The following is a 19,708-nucleotide window of genomic DNA, read 5'->3' as shown; positions in this document are numbered from 1 at the left end:
CAGCCTGGCCTGGATGCTGCCTGCTCCTCCCACCCCTGCCCACTCCAGACGGGCACACCCCACACTCTTGAGTCCTTCGGGGGACACCCCAGAGGCCCCTTCCAGGCCTGGCTCCAGTCCCACCCAGAGGGTCTGTGCTCCCCTCTCCCCCCTCACTCACCGCCCATCCCCAACCCTGCCTGCTCCTGGGAGGCCCAAGGGTTGGGGGCTGACCAACAGGAAGAAGGGCCCAGAAACCCTGGACGGCAACCGGTTGAGGGAGGCCCCCCGGGGTTGAACAAAGAGGCAAAAGCAACTGTTCCATCTTTATTAGAAAAGAAACCCAAAAAAGGGAGTTGGGGTGAGCCCAATCCTAAATGACCCCTCTGCTGTGACACAGGCAGAACCTGGCTCATCCGGGCATCGAGGTGTGGACATGGCCACCTGGGCTGGGCGTGGGCACATTTATACAAAGTCAACATTTCATAGAAAAGGATGCCAGCCCTGTTGTGTGAGCCTCCTCCAGGCCCCCATGCAATGGGGACAGACAACGGCCTAGGCAGGTGGGGAGGACACCGCAAGGGATGGAGGCTGGGCAGACCAGGGCCTGAGTAGGGAATCGTGCTGTGCCTGGGTCAGGCATGGCCCAAGGGGTTCAGGCCGAGGTGGGGAGGCCCCAGCCCTCAGATGTCCATGTAGTCGTCATCCTCATCTGTCTCGCTCTCCAGAGAGGACTCCTGGCTTGACGTCTCCAGGACCTCCAGGGCCGGCTGGCACAGGTTCTCCTTACGCACATTGGCTGCTGACTGGGCTGACAGGATGGCAGACTGCACACAGAGCGGGGCAGGGCGCTGGTCAGGGGTGGCCCAGGCCCGGCCCCAGTCCCGCCTATAGCCCACGTCCCGCCCATGCCCCCCACTCGGCACCCGTGGTCACCTTCAGCTTCTGCTTGGTCTCCTCCGAGATGCTGCCTTTGGGTGAGAGCAGGGTTGGGGTGGGCGGCGTGACGGTGATCTCAGGGGGGAACTTGGTGGCGGCCGAGGGGATGACCAGCTTTGGCATGCTGGGCAGGAGGCGCGACTTGGCCCGGCCAGGCTCTGCCTGGCCTGAGGGGCCCTCAGGTGGCTGGGCACTCACACTGCTGGGCACCTTGGAGCTGGTGACTGTGGGGTGGACCGTGGGAGCTGAGCCTTGCTCACAGCCTCCTGGACCTGCCTGCCCTTCCCTGGCTTGAGCATCAGTTTCCCCTCTGGAAGACAGAGGCAACCAAGAACACCTCCTCCTGTGCTTTCTCTTGGCCCTCTGGTCTGTGCTGGCTGGCAGGCTCCAGGCCCCCTGCTGTGTCTGCCTCCCTGACTGCCCAGGTCTGGCTCTGGGCTGTGGGGCCTGGGGACTAGGACCCCCTGGGGAGTCCAGGGCCTAGGAAACAGGCAAGCCCCTGGAGCTTTCCCAAGGATTCTGCAGGCCCTGCAGGCACCGTGCACACATGAACTGTTCCATCCCTGCATCAATCCTAAGATGCATGTCCTCATGGTGTCCATACCCCAGGGAGGATGCTGGGGCCCGGAGCCAGTCACGCGGCACCTGTGCATTCACTTGCCCCTCCCGCGCCAGGGCTGTGTATCCCCAGAGCCTGGAGGCAGCAGTTCCAGGGCAGGCAGCCTCCGGGACGCTCTAAGAGTCCTGAGCCATGGGGTCGGCCTGGCTGGTCTCCACATTCCTCCGAGGTCCCATGGCTTTAAAAGGAGCGGGGCTTACTCAGTGCCCATGCCTGGCTCTGCAGGGCTGGCACCGGGCCCTATGGTCCTGAGTAGGGTCAGTGAGATCCCTGAACCTGAGGAATCCCCGAGGGGGCCAGCCAGTTGGGAAAGGATGACTACTATGCAGACAATGGTCTGGAGGGCCCTGACTCCTCCCTCCACATGTCAGCCACTCCCTTGGCCCCCATCTCTGGGCTGGGGGGCTCCTCCCCAGGACTGAGCAGCCTCAGCTTGGGCTGGCCACCAGCCCTTGCCAGTCTCTGGAGCTGGAGGTAGAATAAGCGGCTCTCTACTGCCCAGCTCTTCAGCCCAGGCCTCCATGCCCAGCTGCCACTCCACTCGGCTTCCCCACCACTGGGTCCTCCCAGGCCCGGCTCCACCAGCTGTTCACCCTGTGCCCCCCCCAACCAAGGCAAAGCTCCCCACACTGCTCCCAAGTTGCCTTACCCTGGCTGCATGTGGGCTCAGCGCCTGTCCGGGGCGTGGGCTCTGTGGGCCAGCAGTGTGGCTCTGCCGAAGGGCTCTCGGAGACAGTCTTCACCTGCTCACTGCACAGTGGCTCCTGGGGCGGGAAGCCCATGCCCTCTGCGGCTCCTGCCAGCTCCTCTCCCTCTGTGGGGACACAGGAGGGCTGTAAGTTACAGTCCTCACTCAGCTTGGAAGACAGGGACCCTCCCTCCTGAACCTTGGGACACCTGGCAGGAGACCTGTGCAGAGACAGCTTGCCACCTCCACCTATGAACCAGCAGGGGCTTCTCTGGAACAATCGCATGGGTGGGGCCAGGCTGGTACTGGCAGGAAACCACTCCCACTCCGGGTGGACACTGGTGGGGCCAGCTCACTAGCTGGGGTCAGTGTGGGCCTGACACAGCAAGGGATCATGGACACTGTGGGCTCCCCAGCCCCGTCAAACACCATCACGGGACTTCAGAGGTGGGCTCACGGGCTCTTCACTCTAGCCTGTGGGAGAGGCACTGAGAAACATGGTCACGACCCAAAACCAAGCCAGCTAGCTAACACCAAAGTGGATGGAGTGGTGTGCTGGCACCATGCCCTCCCGCCAGGCCACACCTTCCCTGGCATGAGGCAGGGGCCGGGAACTGGCCTCCTTTGAGCCAAGGCCTGATGGGCCTGAAGGGTGCTGGCTGCACCTCTGGCTGCCAGCCAGGCCGTTAGTCAGCATCTGTCCACGGGCTCCCAGCACCCCCAAGGTTGCAGCCGCCCCTCAGCTCCTGCTGCATCCAGGCCTCCTCCTGTTCCTTTCCTCATCTTACTCCTCTTTTCCTTTGTATTCAGGCCAAGATGGCCATCACCTCATCACCCTTCCACTCCCCCACTTCCCCATCAAGTCCTGCCTTCCCCTTCTCCAGCAGGTGAAGTGTCCCCTCACCCCTCCTCCACCCGAGGCGAAGCAGGAATGAAAGCTCTTGGGAAGGAACAAAGATGGGGTGACTTAGCACCCTGGCCTCCTGCCTGCTGGCTTCCAGCTCCTGGAGGACAGAGCCTTCCCTGGCTGCCCATGCCATGAGCCAGTCCCTCTCTTCCTCAGGACCCACTGCCTGGCAGTCATGATCACAGCCTCTTTGTCCTAGGGTCCAGCCCCCTAAACTACACCCCCCTACACATCCCCCAGGCAGGGATGAGCACCTTGGAAGGCTCCTTCTGCTGCCCTCCCGGACCTGGAGAGCAGGGGCCACAGCCTGAATTCAAGTCCCTGAATCTGAGTGGGACTTGGTTTGCTGTGGCTGGGCATGCACTCATGAAGCAGACCCAGTAGGTGTCTGGTCCAGGCCTTTCTAGAGGTGGTACCACTCTGCCCACCTCTGCCCACCCTCTTCTCATGCAGTTGTCCCCTGAAGGGTCTGGAGCAGTGCTAAGGTGGCCTGGAAGGGCAGCTGGCTTCCTTGCTGATAGGCATCTATAGGACAGGAGCACATTGGGGGAGGAGCGGAACAGGGTGCAGGGAGGGCCTGGAGCTGGCAAAATGGATGGAGGCTGCCCTCAGCGGAGCCAGGTGTCATGCTGGCTCTCTCCTACCCCAGGGGGCTGTCCACCCTCTGCAGGCCCTTTCCTCTTGGTGGGCTACCAGGAGGAGAAGGGACACTTGGGACAAGGGCATCTAGCAGAAGCTTCAAGTACGTGGGGTAGTGCTCCCTAGGCCCAGCAGCCCCCTCCCCTCGCCAAGACCGCCCTAGGGGCCTGTGAGGAAGGCTGCAGGTGGGCCTGAGTGGGGTGGGGGGTGGGGTCAACCTGGTCAGCCTTTAGAGAAGGGCCCTGTGGGGCCCCCTGGACTCCCGGGTCTCAGGTTCTCTGTCAGTGAGAAATATAAGGCCAGGCTGGAATCCTCTGCCATCGGGCCACTCTCCTTCTTCCCCTGGGCAGACTCAGGGCCTGGGCACCAGGTCCCCAAGGACCAGTGTCCTAGAAGTGCCAGCCCTGACTCAGACTCTTCCTGGCTTCTCAAAATGGCAAGAGGCTGGCTTTACAGCCTGCTTAACTCACTGGCTGGTGGGGCCCTGCTCAGGCAGGCGTTTCCTGACCTGAGAATAGAAAGGCCCGAAGTATCCTTTCCACTCTCCCTCCCTGATCTAGTTCCCCACTCTGAAGGCCTGACCCCTCAGCAAAAGGTACCCTCACTTATTCATGGACCAGGCACTATTCTAGCATGAAACCAAGTCTGGGCCTGTGGCGGGCAGATGCCCAACAAAGAGACAAGCGCGGAGGTGCTCAGTACAGGGGTGGGGGACACAAGGTTAGGAGCCTCCCCAAGGGGATGCATCTGCCGCATGAGGCCAGCGGCCCTGGTCAGCATGAGGTGGGCAGATGGGTGAGGTCTTAGTGAGTGACCAGGGAAGCTGGAGAGTGTCCCCGCCCATCTGCAGGCCCCAGCAGGTGGGACAAGTCAGGAGTGGACACTGCCAGCCACTGTCAGCTGCCTTCCCCTGGCCGGAGCCATTAGGCAAGGGTGAGGGGCACCCCAGGGGAGGTGCAGGGTAGGGCTGTCAACCTTGGGGACGGTGCCAGGCCAGGTCTCCTCCGAGGCTGCTTTCCCCCTGTTCTCGAACCTTGGGGACAGTGTCCTGTGAAGATCCATCCCAAGCCTGCTCTCTCAGGTGGCTCGTGACCTCCTGCACTGCCGCCATCTCTGACTGCAGCTCCTAGCCTGTATACTCTAGCTCCTAGGCACCTCCGCAGGGCAAGCCTGCCCTTCCTGCCCATCCAAACTTACACCTGGGTCTGGGTTGCCCACTGGGCACCGGGACAGATGTAGATCACATCACCAGGCCACCCTGTCACCTCTGGGCGATCCCTTCCCAGTGCTCTCCCTGTCCTGGAGGTTGTGGGAGGTAGGCTCTGAGCCAACGTGCCCTTCCAAGCACGGCCCTGACGCCAGCCCAGAAAGCCCTGGGAACCATGAGGGTGGCCACCCCGACACTGCCAACCAAACGCCACCGGCCTGCAGATCCTGAGGCGGTCCCCAGGGGCTGGCAGGTCGCTCTGCACCTGTGTCCCATACTCTCCGCACCACGTGTCCCGTACTCTCTACCCACGGCTGCTCCCACTCCCAGTGTCAGGTAAGAGTTCGGTCCTAGCAAAAAGCAGTTCAGTTTAATTTGGAGGAAGGAAATAAGAAAGGATCCACTCTCCAGGGCGAAGAATAACACCGGGAAGTACACGCTCTTGCACTGATCTAACAGAGGATAAAAGGGGTAAGTCACAGTTTGGGGCCTGCTTGGGTCCGGAGCATGGTAAGCAGGAGAGAGAAGGAAGGCAGCCAGGCTCCAGGTGGCCTGCTGTCCCCACCTCCTGCTATTCACCCCTGGAGGAACCTTCCCACCCTGCACCTGCTCATGTGTGGCCAGCACCAGTGGTGGTCACTCGCTTCCAAGGTCAGGTTATAAAGGACGGTGCGGCTTCGAGTGTTCTCTCTCTCTCTCTCTCAGACCCCGGGCTCAGGTCCCCTGAGGACCCTCAGCAGCCCAGGGAGAGGTCCCACAGTGGAGGATCTGAGGCCTCCAGTCAACAGCCAGTGAGAACCTGAGATCTGCCAGCAACTGAGTGAAGAGATGACTGGCTGACACCTTGACCCTCCCAAATTCCTGATCCTCAGGGGCTGCGGGATCACGGGGGTGAGTCAGGTGCAGGCCAAGAGCCTAAAGTGCGGGGGTGGGGACACCCTGGGGAAAGCCAAGTCACCGTGGGAGGGAGCGGTTTCCCTGGGCCGTTGGACTCCCATGGTCTATCACCACACCCAGAACTCGCACGGCGGCTGTGCTCGCTTCTGCCAAGCGCTGTGCCCGCTTCTGCCAAGCGCTGTGCCGAATGTGTGTCACCGCCATCTTACACACGGCGCGCTGGACACGGAGACACAATAAGCTACCCAGAGGGAGCAAGGACAGCCAAGGTCACCTGGTGGGGGAACCGCCCTTTGTCCCACAGCTTCAGAGGCTGTGCTCAGAACAAACAGTGGCAGGAGCTGATGTAAGGTTAAGTGATTCTTTATCTCATGAGGCCATCACCTCTGTCACTGTGAGCAATGGGGCAGAGGGTCCCTATACCTCTATGATCCTCAAAGCAAACTGGGGACTGGCATCAGGTGAGCACCTGATGGCTGCACAACTGCAGGAAAGAGCGAAGACAGGGAGCATTGCCACCCTTGGCCTCCACTCCGGAGCACCTGGCACGGCTGCCACCGCTGCCTTCACGTCAAGGTGACACAGCCAAAAGGCTGCATGGGACTGTGACCGGGCAGACAGATGAGCCAGAAGGAGCAAAGAGCCAGTGCAGGGCCTCAGTAGGGGCACAGGCTGGTCCCAGAAGCAGGGCAGGGAGGGCAGGGGAGGACCTGGCATCAGGGTCAGTGTCCCCTCCCAGGAAAGCTGCAGGCCTGTCTGCCCTCTGGTCTGCCGGCTGTCCCTGCCTGTGGGCTGCTGTTCCCAAGGGTATCTTGGATTTTAGAAGAAACCTTTAGAAGGCCTCTGCCAGAGCCCAGGACCCTGTTGCTTGTCCCTCACAAGCCCACCAACCAACCTTGCTCTGCCCCATGCTGGCTGGCTTCCATATGCCTTGCCCACGGGGGCCTGGGTAGGAATGCCCCCAACCACAGCAGGTACCCAGGGATGGCTCACAGCCCTCTAAGGTCTCTGGGAAGCTGAAGTCAGGATGCCCTCTCCTCTCCAGAATTCCTATTTATCTATTCATCACAAGGTTTTGTAGTAAGAGAAAGCAACAGATAAACACTTGATGCCAATGCTGGCTCCTCCCTCCTCGCCATACCCACTGTGAAGGGGTTGCTGTCCCTACCTCCATTTTGGGATGGGAGGAAGGTTGAGAGAGTGGTGGGCATGCCAACAGGTTGTGCCCCCAGCCTTCCAGGGCTCCCATGATATGCTTCTCAAGGATCGCGCAGCTGGAGGTCGCCCTGGCCTCACCATGCCCTGCCCGCACTCCCCATGCAAGGATCAGGACTTGCTGCCACTGGTGGCAGGGGCTGGCGCCCAGCTCTAGCCTCACTGCCTAGTGGATGGGATGGGACCTACCTGGGCCCAGAGAGATCATGCTGGGGGTGGCCTCAGGCCTATGTGGCCGGGGGGGCCCCGAGTCCTTGGATGGGTCTGGTGTGGAGGCCGATGCTGAGGGAGGGCCGGGGATGAGCGCCGTGGAGGTGGCTGGTGCAGGGCGAGGTTTGGTGTGAGCGTCACTGGGCCGCTGGAGAGTGTCAGATGGCACAGGGTCAGGAGCCGTGGGAGCCACAATCCCAGGGAAAAAGTTCTCTCGGCTATCCTTAGGGTGCTTTGGGGTGGTAGGTGTATCCCCTGCGGCCTGTAAGAACAAAGGGAGGTGAGGAAGGCTGGCTGGGCAGCCTAGAGCCCTTGCCATCCCACAGGACACCTGCCTGGGTCTGGGACTGCCAACCTGCCCTCGTGTCACCAGACCCTGAGCCCCCCATGCTCCCAGCGAGGCCCCCAGGCAGCCCTTCAGGACTCTGCAATGCTAGGATACTGCTGGGGACCTGTAGCCCCTCCCTGGGAGGATGGCCAGGCCCTCCAGACAGGGACACAGCGGAGGGCCTACAGCTGGCCGACCTCATGCTCCCATTCCCAGGAGCCTCCTGGAGAGAAGCACGACTCCAGGCAGGGGGTCACTGCGACCAATTTGGGGACTGCAGCAAAATGGACCCTCTCTGAGAGGCAGGGGAAGCAGACTCAGGGCCATAACCTCCCCCCCAACCGCTGCCTCGAAACCTGCATGGCCAGAGGTGGGCCCAGGCCCCAGCTGCCTGCTGATCCTCTTTGGGCCTTGATCTAATCTAAGAAATGCGACCCTTCCCTGCCCTTGGCTCCTGCCAGCTCAGTATCTCCTTTTGCCACAAGACAGGGAAGGTAGGTGTTTGGGGGTTTCCTATGTGGTCCTAAAACTGGGAGCACCCTTTCAGAGGCTGCCATCCTCTGTTTGGAGTGCTCATTGCCAACCTGCCCCTACCTGGGTTGGCAGAGGAGGCAGGAGGGTACCCCCGGGGCCAAGCCCCACAATGTGGCCCCGGACAATTACTCCTGCTCCATGTAGCAGAGGCTGTGGTGAGGGCCCAGCAGGCCACAGGAACCACAGGTCTCTTCTGGGCTTCTGGTCCTCAGCTGGGGGATCAGCCTGCTTGGTCAAGATCCAACTGGACTTTCTCAGACCTAGAGCCCTGGGCAGGGATGGTGGCCTGCTGCCCCATTTCACTGAGAGGAAGCCTGTCTGGACACTAATAGCATCCAGCAGCCTGCTGCTGGGGGACATGAGACTTGAGTCCCTGGGCTATAGGTGGATGCCCATTGTCCTGAGTTCCTGCCTCCGGACTCCCTGTGGGGTACCTCCCTAGGGGGAAATGCCATGAAGGGGCCACGTGTGGGCAACGATGGGAGGGCAAGACATGTTCTCTTGTGCTGCTGGGGAAGGGGCAGTTGGGCCACCCTTGGAAGGACAAGGGACCACACCTATTCAAATGGCAAGTATTTGCCCTTTGACCCAACGACCCAGGCCTGGGGTCACTCTTGAAGAAATGCCCATATGTCGTACAGGAAGATGCCCCATTGGCACTATTGAACAGGACTGCAACGGCCCCCTAGCTTTAGACAGGGTGCCCCCTTTCTCTGCTAGCCAAACCCTGCCTATGGGCCTTTTCTTGAGCTGGGCCTATCCCAGGAAACCCCTCTCCTTCAGCCCCGGCCCCTCACCTCCTCCTCAGTTCCACCACTCCTCAAAAGCTGTGGCCTCTGAGCCCCAAACTGATGGCTTCAGGGTGACCTACACCCAGGGTTCTGGCCTAGACCTCTCTCCTAGAGGAAAAGCCACCGGCCAGAGCCCAGGAGGGCCTCACCCCTCCTCCCTGCCACCAAGTCATGTTGGCCCATCTTCTGACATCTCAAGCCCACCAGTAGCTCGCTGGGCCCCTGCACCAGCCCATCCTCTACACTTAGGAGTGGGGAGTCTTTCACAGACCCAGCAGCACTCTGCTCCCTCCCTTGCTGACTAAACCTCAGGACACCCATCCGTTCTGCTTCTATCCAATTCATATCCCAGCCCCGCATCCCTTCCTCTACCTTTGTCCCAAATGGAGTGACCTTTCCAGGTGAGCTCAGCTGGGTAAGGACCATCTTCCCCATTTACAGAAAAGGCAGCTGAGGTGACGGGACCCCTCAGGTCACACACTCAGAGCTGGGGTCTGGGTCTGCCAAGGCCCCACCCACCATACAATGCTCCCTATGGGCCCAAGGCTCAGCTGCCTCCTCCATCTCTCCTTGGCCCAGGCTGATGCCACAAACGGTCCCTCCTGAGGTGTGCCCACTTCGCAGCCTGCAGCCTAGGGCCCTGGCGTGGGGCTGGCCCCATATGAGGAGGTTGGCACAGGCTGGGTGCAGCTTACCTGTCTCTGGGCAGCGGCCCCAAGGTGGACCTGACAGAACTTCACAGCCTGCTCCAGCGCGGCCTCCTCGTCCACCTGAGCAAGGAAACGCTCAAAGTCAAAGGACCCCGGCCATGGTGGCTGGCCTCGTCCGGGCCCCCTGAGTGTGAGGACCAGCTGCTCTAGATCCCCTGACACTCCCGTCTTGCTTGGGGAGCATGGGCAGAAGCACACATCCATCTCCCAGGTCCATCCCGCAGGGCTACTGCTCTGGGCCAGGCCGGTCCTGTTGACATCATGTCCAGGACCATGTTATCGTGTCCTCAGGGGCTGAGACTGGCAGAATGAGAGCCAGATCCTGCTCCTCAAGTGAGCAGGATGAGTCTGAGGTCTGGGTGGTGGCGGGGGAGGGAAGGTCTGACTCACCCAGAGCCCAAGAGCCCAGGGTGCCGGGGGGATGGCAACCAGGCCGGGGAGGCCCAGGGGGCCGCCCTGGTGGAGCAGTGGGCAGGGTGTGGAGACAGGCTGGGGTGGCAGGAGCAGCCAGGCGGGGACAGGCAGGGTGGGGAAGGGCCCACCCTCACCAGCAGGGAATGCAGGGTGTGGTTCTTATTCACCCAGGATAGAAAGAAAGCAAGCCTGATCCCAGATGCTGCGAGGGAGTGAGAGAACAGGGACTCTCCACAGGTGTACCACAAACAGACACAGTTTGGGAGGAAACCACTTATCAGGATGAACACCCAGTCTGAGCCAGCCGCAGCAGCTCTGGGGGCTCTTGCTGTGGAAATCTTAAACAGAGAAAGAGCTGAATGTCTAACATAGTGGGAAAAAAAGTCGGGGGGGGGGGGGACACACTAAGGAGGGTGGTGGAGGCTCCTCACACACTTGGGGCACTGACCCTGCTTTGGATGCCAGCCACAAAGGTCTCTGAGGAAGTGCCCTAGAGCCCGGCACCAAGTGGGGTCAGGGGTCCTGTCCCCCCGTGCTGGATGTCATGAGATTTCTGCAAATGGTTTCATTTCCTTTAAAGCTGAGAACAAAGTTTTCCAAACACTTTGTTTCTTGTCTTTTTCATGTATTCTCCTCCGCTCTCCTGAGATATAGTTGACAAAATTGCCCCATACTTAAAACATACAACTCGATGACCCGTTTTTCTGACTCTATGCCCTGCTTGAGGCAGAAAACCTCAAACAGAGGGAAGCAAACAGCAGGGCTGGGTGGGAATGACACCAAACAAGCACGCCCCACGGCCCTAGCACCCCTGGACAGACTGGGAAGGACCTTCTGTGAGAACAGAATTGTAGGCCTGCCCCAGGCCACCCACCTGCTTGATGAGCATGTAGGTCTCGGACATGATCCTTTCAATGCGGCCCAGGTCGTAGGCCACACCCTTCTGGCCCTGCTGCCACACACGGTAGGCATCCAGCAGCAGTGTCTTGCCCGACTCCGTGTCCTCCAGGAGCTTCCTCTTTCGGCTGGGCCGTGTGGGTGGCTCCTCGGGGTGGCTGCCCACTCTGGCCCCAGTGGTGGTGGTAGGGGTGGCGGCTGGGGCTGGCTGGGCCGGTGTGAGCGGGCTGGGTTGTTGCCGGGCACTGATGCTCAACTCCTCCAGAGACAGCTCAGTAGGACGGCTCTCAGGGCCACGGTCCCTTGGGGGGCGGCCTGGCTGTGGGAGTGGTGCCTGTTCGGAGTCTGAGCAGCGAGCGGTGGCCTCACCGGTGTCCATGGGCTCGGTAGGCCCTGCCCGGGGACTCTCCTTGTCCTTCTGCTCGCCAGCCTGGTCTGTGCTGTCTCCTGCCTCCATGGCCATAGGCCGGTGGTTGAGAGGACCCACCTTGCCCCCTGGCTCGGATCCTGGACCTGGGCCATCCGCCAGAGGGGGCTTCTTGGAGTGGGGGAGGCCCTCTTGACTATCCTCGGGACTGGCCTTATGGGGGACGTCGGTGGTCATCCTGCCTCCAGGAAGGCCACAGGACTTGGGCCCTGGGTGTTCTGACCCCTACGAGAAAATCGAAGGTAAAAGACTGCGTCTTTTGTGTTTCTACCACAAGGGTGACCAGCCCAGGCCACTCTGGGTCTGCCTGTCTGCTAGTTGGCCCAGGCTGGCCCTGGAGACTTGCCTGAGGAAGTCCCTCCCTGTTCTGCTCCTCCAGCCTTGAGAGGGGCTGACAGGAGGCAGGAGGTGGTGGGACGTGCCTCCACTCTGGAAGAATGGCCTGTGTGGGGACGGCCCTCCTCTAAATGCGAGGCTGAGGGCAGTCCTGGGCATCTAAAGGGGAGGTGACCCACCAGGGGCCACCATGCATGCTGGCCACAGAGCTGAATTCTCTCATTTTAGGCTCTCACGTGTCCCTAATGCACAGCAGCCGAGGTGGAGTCTCAGGGGGCATGACCCTGAGCCCCTGCACCATGGCCCAGCTAGTCCTACTGGGCAGGGGGCACTGTAGCAGCACTGCCCTGCCTCAGCCCCCTCCTGCTAGGTTGGGTGGTCAGTGTGCTCAGCTCTGAGAGGGGGTAAGGGCTGTGCCTGCCTTGAGGTGCAGGGTTGGGGGGTGAAAAGAGGACAGGTGTGCCTGGAGCACCCCGAGGCCTCACTCAGCCCACTGGGAGCCCACCGTGTGCTTCAAAATCAGTGCTGCTGTGACCCCGAGGTTGACTTGCCAGGTTGGGGTACACTGCTCAGGGAGCAGCCTCAGGGAGTGTTGCTACCCTCCTCCCTGCCCACAAGTCCACATCTGCCACGTGGGTCAGCGCCTTACTAAGTGTCTGCCACTTCCTCATTGTGCTGCCTTCCCCACCCAGGGGAGCAGGGGTGTACTACTTCATAGGTAGGGACACTGGGACATGCCTCATGGCAGCTGAGCGAAGGGCCGGGGCGGCCTCCTGGGAGAGGACAGGGGCCATGAGTGTACCTCTGCAAGCTCGCTCAGGGTGTCCTCCAGCACCTTCACAGTGAGGATGAAGGCCCGCTGTGCCAGGACCTGGCGGTCAGCATCTCGCAGATACTTCCTGCAGGCACACGGGGGTGGCCGGAGAAGAGAGCAGAGCCTCAGAGCCACATGGCCTGGGATGGTGGCCCACACCTCTCCCTGCCCCGAGAACACCTGTTGGTCCCTCAGCATCCCTCCTGCCTGGGGCACTCCCCAGAAGCATTCCCTGAGCCTCTTGCCACAGCACCTGGCATGGACTGCCCTGGGCCCTCCCCGCCGAGTGAGAGCTGGGGGCCTCTGGCTTTTCTCTGTAAAGCTTGTCTCCAGAGTGCCCCAGACCCCAGCTGAAGCCCCCCGCCCCCGCCCCCACCCCAGCCCCTACAGGTGAATGAGACAAGAGAAGGTAAAGTGGTGCAGGAATAGAGAACAGCTGTTGGTCCAGCTGGGCCAGACCATGACTCCCAGGATCCCCAACAACCGCCGCAGGTGGTGGCTGCAGCAGATGTCCCTCGGGCCTATCTGTCCCGCCCTGTCTGGCAAAGGGATCCCTGGTTACCTCTGCGGCCCTGGTCCCCCTGTTGCCTGTCCAATTATTACTCACCTTCCCCTGAGGACCCTGGATATCATCTGGACCCCTGTCTTCCCCCCCGACCTGACGGCACCCTGAAAGCTCCAAGCTAAAGGAAAGCAGGAGGTAAGGAAGGGGTAACTTGTGTTTGCCCTGAGGGCACAGGGCAGGATACTGTTTGATACCAGACAGAGAGGCCCCAGAAGAGAAGGGCTGGTGTGGGCTCCCCAGCCGGTGGAGAGATGCCCCGGGTGGGTGAGGGGCTCTGGCCCACGGCAGTGCCAGCTGCCCTCATGGGGCCGAGCGCGCATGAGGCCGGGTGGCTGCACTCACTTGCCCTGGTCTGGGGTCCGCTGCAGCATGGAGGACACCTTCAGCAGGGTGCCGTGGTCCCGGAGCTGGGCCAGCACCTTGAGCAGCAGCACAATGGAGCGGTTCATGTGCCAGGCGAAGCTGCCCGGCCGGTCGATCTCGTCCACGGGGATCCGCCAGATGCCCTGTGACAGGGACAGAGGTGGGCGTGTGAGGGCAGCTGTTGTGGCCGGAGCCCGCTGCAGTACCAGAAGGCACTCTGCCCGGGCCAGGACACCTTGGAACCCTCCTGCCGTCACAGGGGAATGGGAGCGTTCCCCCCATGGATGGCGGCAAAGGAGACACACGCTGCTCCGCCCTGTCCTCTTCTGAATGGCTGCGTGGCACGGGTGCACTTATTTTGTCCTCTGCACAAAACAAGCAGGTTGTGCCTAGTCAAACGCAACCAGCTGGAAACCCCGGGGCCTCTGTGCCTTCACACAGGTGCTGACTCAGCCACGCGACCAATTCCTAGGGCCAAACTGATGGGTCAAAAGGTGAACTTCTGGCAGCTGCTGCTGGCCAGACAGGCTCAAGCCTGGCCCCCACCCATGTGCATTCCCTCCAGCGATGCCCAGAGACTAGAGGGCTAGGCTGAAAATGACCTGCAGCTTGCAGAATGCCCAGCTTGCCTCCAACCTGCCTTTGTCCAGGGTACGCTCCACCTGGGACCCCCCCCTTCTCCGCCATCCAACCTCACTGTCTGAAGGCTGAACTAGAGCAGGGCTGGCTCTGGGGAGTCCTGCCACCATCTCCCTCAGTCTGGTGTCAGACACCGGGCACCCTGCCCATCGGCAGCTGGGGCATCCCCATACCCAGCACGGTGTCTGAGACCTACTGGTCCAGCTGAGGCATGGTGAAGGAAAAGATGCCCAAAGGAGTGAATTGTAAGTGAACAGAAGCAGGCCTGAGGCTGCAGGACCTGGACATTAGGATTTATGTCTCTAGGACAGGAGTTTGGGGGCCTGGAAGGAGCAGATGGGCACACAGCTGGCTCCCTGCAGCCAACACCCTAGAGAAATTTCTGGCCAGAATGGACTGGGGCAGGGAGCAAAGCTGTCTCCTCCACCTGGGGGTCCCAGCAGGGTACCCAGGGGGTGTCATTCCAAGACCCGATTCCTGTGGGTGCTCACTGACTAAGTCCATGCTCTAGCAGTCCTGGGACGGGAGGCAGAGCACCTCCAGCCCTGAGCCACTCAAGCAAGAGAGAAGCCTAAAACCCGCAGCTCCAAGCCCCCACAGCCCCCACACTTGATCCCGGGGGCTCACACTGCACACACTGGTGCCACCCCCCTCCCTCCAAGCAGTCTGGGGGTGCTGTGTGAAGGCTGGCAACCACCCTTCATCCCAGGCAGTGCCAAACAAGGCACTAGCTGCTTCCCGGCCTGGACAAAACCAGGAGGCTGAGGCCACCCTCGCCCACAGCGCTGACACCAATGCTGTATCTTCCAATGGGGCCCAGGTGGCTTCTACAGCAGTGCAGGAAAAGCTGCCTCTTGACAGGACAAGAGACAACTTTGAGCAGTTGTCTGGCCAGTGTGCCCTGACACCCTGCTCCCAGATGTGCAGCAACGGCTGAGAAGGTGTCATCTCTGTTGCCTGCCAGGCCTCGCAGTGTAAGACTGAAGAGCCTGGCTCTTCCACGGCACTGCAGACATCACCCTGTTCCTCACCATGGGCTGCCAAATCCCATGGCAGGGAGGGCAGAGCTCAGAGAGGAGTGACTCCCTCAGGGTCACACAGCATGGGAGTAGCCTGAGAGTTGGCCCCTCGCCACGCCCACAGCTCTGAGGACAGGGAGGACAAGCCCAAGCAGCCCAGAAGGAAGCCTCCACCACCTGCTCTAGCCCTACACTGCTGGCCTTGGGCTCCTTCCCATACCTCACAGGAGAGGGGGGAAGCCAGAAACACAGCCTGACCATGTGCCGATACACTGCAGGCGTGTGCCAGGGCTGGCCCAGCACCATAGGCCAAGTCCGGGAGCTGGGTGTGACCCTACTGCTCCAGGATCTCACTCTTCCTTAGGGCATAGAGGGGCGTGCCCTGCTCTGCACTGTCAACCATAAGGGCCCAGAATGACCCTGGATTTCACTGAGGGCCTCCCTCTTCCCTGGCTAAACCTCCGAAGACTCGGGGACAGAGGGAGGTCACTTTTCCCAGTGCACCTTGATCTGGGGTCAGAAGCTCTCTCTCAGCTGCCTTGTGAGCACCTCCACCCGGGGGTGGAGGACCCCTGATGTCCTTTGGGGGGCAATCAGGGAGGATGATGGAAGACACACATTTGTTTCTCCAAATGTGTGCTGACTTTCCTGGACCCTTCCCTGGTAAGTGGCCCTGTTCATCCCATGTCACCCATGTCCTCCATGCTAGCTGAGTCAGGGCACAGGCTGCAGGAGGGGGAAGAGGTCTGAAGACAGGCCTGCCAGGGACTTGGGGTGAGTCCGGCTAAGGGCACAGATAAGAGTCACGGGGCCTCAGATATGGTGCCAGTACCTCAAGAGGCTTCAGGTACTTGGGGGTACATAGGCCCCAATGCCTGGCCCCCACAACTTGCCTGGTGGGCACCAGCCCCAGCCTGCACCAGCCCCAGCCTGCTCACCACCTCTGGAAGGGACCCATTTCATCCTTGGTAAATTATCAGAAAAGGTTTCTTCCACAGTGCTAGAGCCACAAGGTAGCTCCCACACCCCTGCCCCTCCCTGGCATTCAAGCCTGCCCTTTGTGCCCCTAACATTCCTGCCCCAGCTTGGGCCTCATCCTGCCTCTTGCTTCTGCTCTTGCCCCCAGTCCATCCACCCAGCCTGGGCCAGGACAAGTTAGGAAAAAGATAATGTCGGTGCATTCCTCCTGCTTATATCCTTGACAGCCAGCTTCCTTACCTACCTCAGCTGAAGCCTGAGCCTCACTGGCCTTTGCACTCCTCCTCCCTTGACTCCAGACACTCACCACACCCTCCCTCTTATAGAACTGTGAATTTTATGCTTCTCACTTTTTGGGGTGCCCTCTCACCTCCTCTGCCCAGCCAGTCTTCTGTGCCCTCTCAAGCCTGGCTATGATGTCACTTCCTCTCTAAAACCCTCCTGGCTTGCTGCCCTCCTAAGTCTCTGCAAGGACCACTCAGGGTCAGCTCCTTAGATGGTCAGGGGTGGGTCTGTGGCTGGGAATGCATCCTCAGTGGGGGCAGGTCTGCTTCAGCTCCAAGTCCCCAGGGACCCGACACAACCCCGGTAGAGCAGGCAAGGTGTCCAGCTTGAGAAGGACTTCCTGCTTGCAGAAGCTTAGCTCCTCCATCTCCCTGCCAGTCCCTCACCCTGGAGGTTTCCAGGGTAGGCGGGAAACAATTCTGCTCACAGGGGAATGAATGCTCTTCGGAGCTCTGGGTGTGCACATGAGCCCTGCACCGGAGCAGGGTGGGTGGTGGATGCCAGCAGCATGCCTCCTTGCTCATGGCAGGTGAGCAACACACTCGCTGAGGGCTGCCAGGACCTGGGGCTGCTTGGAGGTGTACCCTGCCAGGCTCCTCTTCAGGCGGGGGCCAGCTCTCCCCTCTCCCCTGAAACACAAGAGGGCCCGAGAAGGTGATGCCAGAAGGAAAACACATGTGGCCCTCTGCAGGGTGGGTCAGGTGACCACAGCAGACTTTGCAGATGGTGGGGGACATGGGTAGGGTCCCTGCAGAGAGGGGATCCCAAACTCCTGCTCTTGCCCCCAAGTTCTAGAATCAAAGATGCATGGCATTTACCTGTTTGGTTTTTTTCTCAGAAGAGGGATGGGATGTGCCAAAATGAGCCAGTAAGCATGCTAAAAACAACCACCACCACCACCACCACAACAAAACAAACCCTCTCTGGAGGACTTAGCATGTCACCTCCCAAAGTGGGCCAACCTGGGACTGTGAGGGGTGGCCGGGCACCGCTAGACCCACTGGCAATCACATGCAGGCAGGGGCTGTCGTCTGCTCATTGAAGCAAGGAAGTACCTTCAATAAGACACTTTCTGTCTGCCTGCCACCTGCTCCCTATCATGCCATGGCACCACGGGCCTGCCCATCTCACCTTCTAGGACTGCCCTTCCCACTGCTACCCTTCCTCCTGCACCCTGTTCCCAATTTCCAGGATGCTGCTCCCAGCCGGGCAAATCTGGTAGCATCAGAGTTCCATGGTCATGGACGTTTTCAAACATACTCAGCTGGCTCAAACTGCTCACTGTGCATGTGGGGACCTGAGGCCCACTGAGGGGCAGCGAGCCCCCAGCCACCTTGCTGGATGGCAGCCAAGCCCAGAATGCACAGCGGGCGCCCTGGGCTACCTTCCACCACAGCCACTGATGGACGGAGAGTCTGTCCAAGTGGCATCTGCCCCGCAGGCCCGTCTGTGATCCCTCTGCAGGTAGAACAGCGACCCTGTGCCCGGGAACCAGACTCCTGAAGGGCTTTTGGTCAACCCCTGGGGAGGGACAGGGCCAGGGTGCACCCTGTGAAGACAGGAGTACATGTGTTTCAGGCCGTGGTTTGGATCCTTTCACACAACAGTGGCCTATTCGTCCATTTCCTTTCCACATATGTGCACGCAACCATAACATAACTGCCTATTTCAGAAAGGATGGAAGACCACACAAGTCAGGCAGAGAATCCATGGAAATTCAGAAGGGAACCACAGACACCAGAAGCCCTGGGGAGGTTCCTGCAGACATGCAGCTAGCCTCCAGGGACAGCTGGCCTGAGGGTGGGGAGCCACCAGGCAGAGTCATCAGCTGGCAGGGGGCAAGTAAGCCAACAACTCAGCCTTCTGCCTGAGCAGTGCCAGGCTTCTGTGTCTACAGCCAGAGCCCCCTCGGTACCCGCAGCCCAAGACAAGTGGGACACTTCCCGCTCCCTACAGAGGGGAAGAAGCCGAAGCACCCTCCCCCTACCGCCCCTTGGAGAAGCAGGGAGGGCCCAGGGCGGGGACAGGCAGGTGGTGAGGGACGTCTGCACATGGAAGGAAGGGGTGCCAGCCAGAGTCCCACCTGCAGCAGCCAAGGCCACGTGCGCGGGCCTCAGGGAGGGTGTGGGGGATGTGCCAGGAGGCATCTGAGGGAGAGGAAGAAGGGGCCTAAGGAGAGGGCAGTAGGCTGCTGTGCCTGAGAGGGGGAGCAGCTGGGAAGCGCAGGAGGGAGGCCTGCACTGGGGTGCTGAAGGGCAGGCCAAAGCAGGATCACAGAGAGTTGAGAGCAGGAGTGGGAGCCAGTGGCAGCAAGGAGCCCACAAAGAGGGTCTGGGATGGGGCTCCCCTCGAGGGAGGAAGGCACCACTGGTGCTGGGCGGGGCCTAGGAGGTATGACTCAGGGTCCCTCCGACTTCTCCCCTGTGCCTCAATCCAATAGCCCCCTGTCCTGTAGCTCTGGCTGCCCCCCAAGGCTCCCCTCTGCCAAAGTGCAGGTACACACGCAATCCTGGCTGGGACGGTGCCTGCTTGGAGAGCTCTGAGGAGTTGGGGGCACCCAGCAGCAGCCTCGGAGCACTTAGGAACATGGGACCATGCTCGAAGCTCCACCCACGTGCAGCTCCTCAGGAGCAGCTCAGCCGACCCCAGTGCGTCCAAGTGGTTCTAAGCTCCTGGCTAGCAGATGAGGTCACAGAGACAGACTACAACCACCTGAATAATTCATGGAGCCCCAGACTCTGGGCTGAGCGCTTGATACAAGTTACCAAACCCTCCCTGTAGCCTCGAGACTCTGGCATCCTCTTGTTGCTCTTAGGGAAACAGAGCTTCACAAGCTGAGCCCCACACTGGGGCAAGCCTGGGGGGTTCATGGAGGCTGGACCTCATGGTTGGGGGCCCTTGGAGACTTCCCCAGGGGAGCTGAGAGCTGGGTTGGTGGAAGGGGTGGGATGCTGCTGGGCCGCCCTACACTCTTGCCCGTGAACACACTGGCCACTCCCAAAGGGGGCTGGAAAGCAGAGTGAGGCTGGTGCCTGGGCAGGAAGGCCATGAGGCCTTGGCCTCTGGTCACCAAAACCTTGGCAGGTGGCCCCTCAGGGATGGACAGCAGATGCCTCCGCTGGCATGGAGTACTGCTCCTAGCTGCCAGGCTAAGGTCGTGCTCATTCCCAAGGCTCATGCTGTCTCCAGCACACTGCAGTCTGGGGGCCGCTTCCTGGAGGGGCAGGGACTCCCCTCTCCCCAGATTCCTGATCAGCAGGCCAGTCCACACCTCCCTTCCTGCCTCAGTGTGGGCTGGCAGGCTTTGC

The 19,708-nt window shown here is 60.8% G+C and overlaps 1 protein-coding gene across 1 annotated transcript in view; it reads right to left on the bottom strand.

Annotated features, from left to right (window-relative positions):
- Window positions 1–293: 293 nt before the first annotated feature.
- The window catches only part of CABIN1 (calcineurin binding protein 1), a 158,411-nt gene continuing 138,996 nt past the window's right edge, over window positions 294–19,708 (bottom strand). Inside the window, 9 exon segments of the mRNA XM_047696245.1 lie at window positions 294–806; window positions 916–1,151; window positions 1,154–1,228; window positions 2,187–2,351; window positions 7,280–7,562; window positions 9,649–9,723; window positions 10,952–11,626; window positions 12,540–12,636; window positions 13,459–13,622. Coding sequence (XP_047552201.1) covers window positions 663–806; window positions 916–1,151; window positions 1,154–1,228; window positions 2,187–2,351; window positions 7,280–7,562; window positions 9,649–9,723; window positions 10,952–11,626; window positions 12,540–12,636; window positions 13,459–13,622 — 1,914 coding nt within the window. The 3' untranslated portion in view covers window positions 294–662.

Source organism: Lutra lutra, chromosome 12, assembly GCF_902655055.1.
Source record: "Lutra lutra chromosome 12, mLutLut1.2, whole genome shotgun sequence".
Lineage (NCBI taxonomy): Eukaryota > Metazoa > Chordata > Mammalia > Carnivora > Mustelidae > Lutra > Lutra lutra.
Note: the sequence above shows the minus strand (reverse complement) of the source record. Positions and strands in the feature narration are given on the sequence as shown.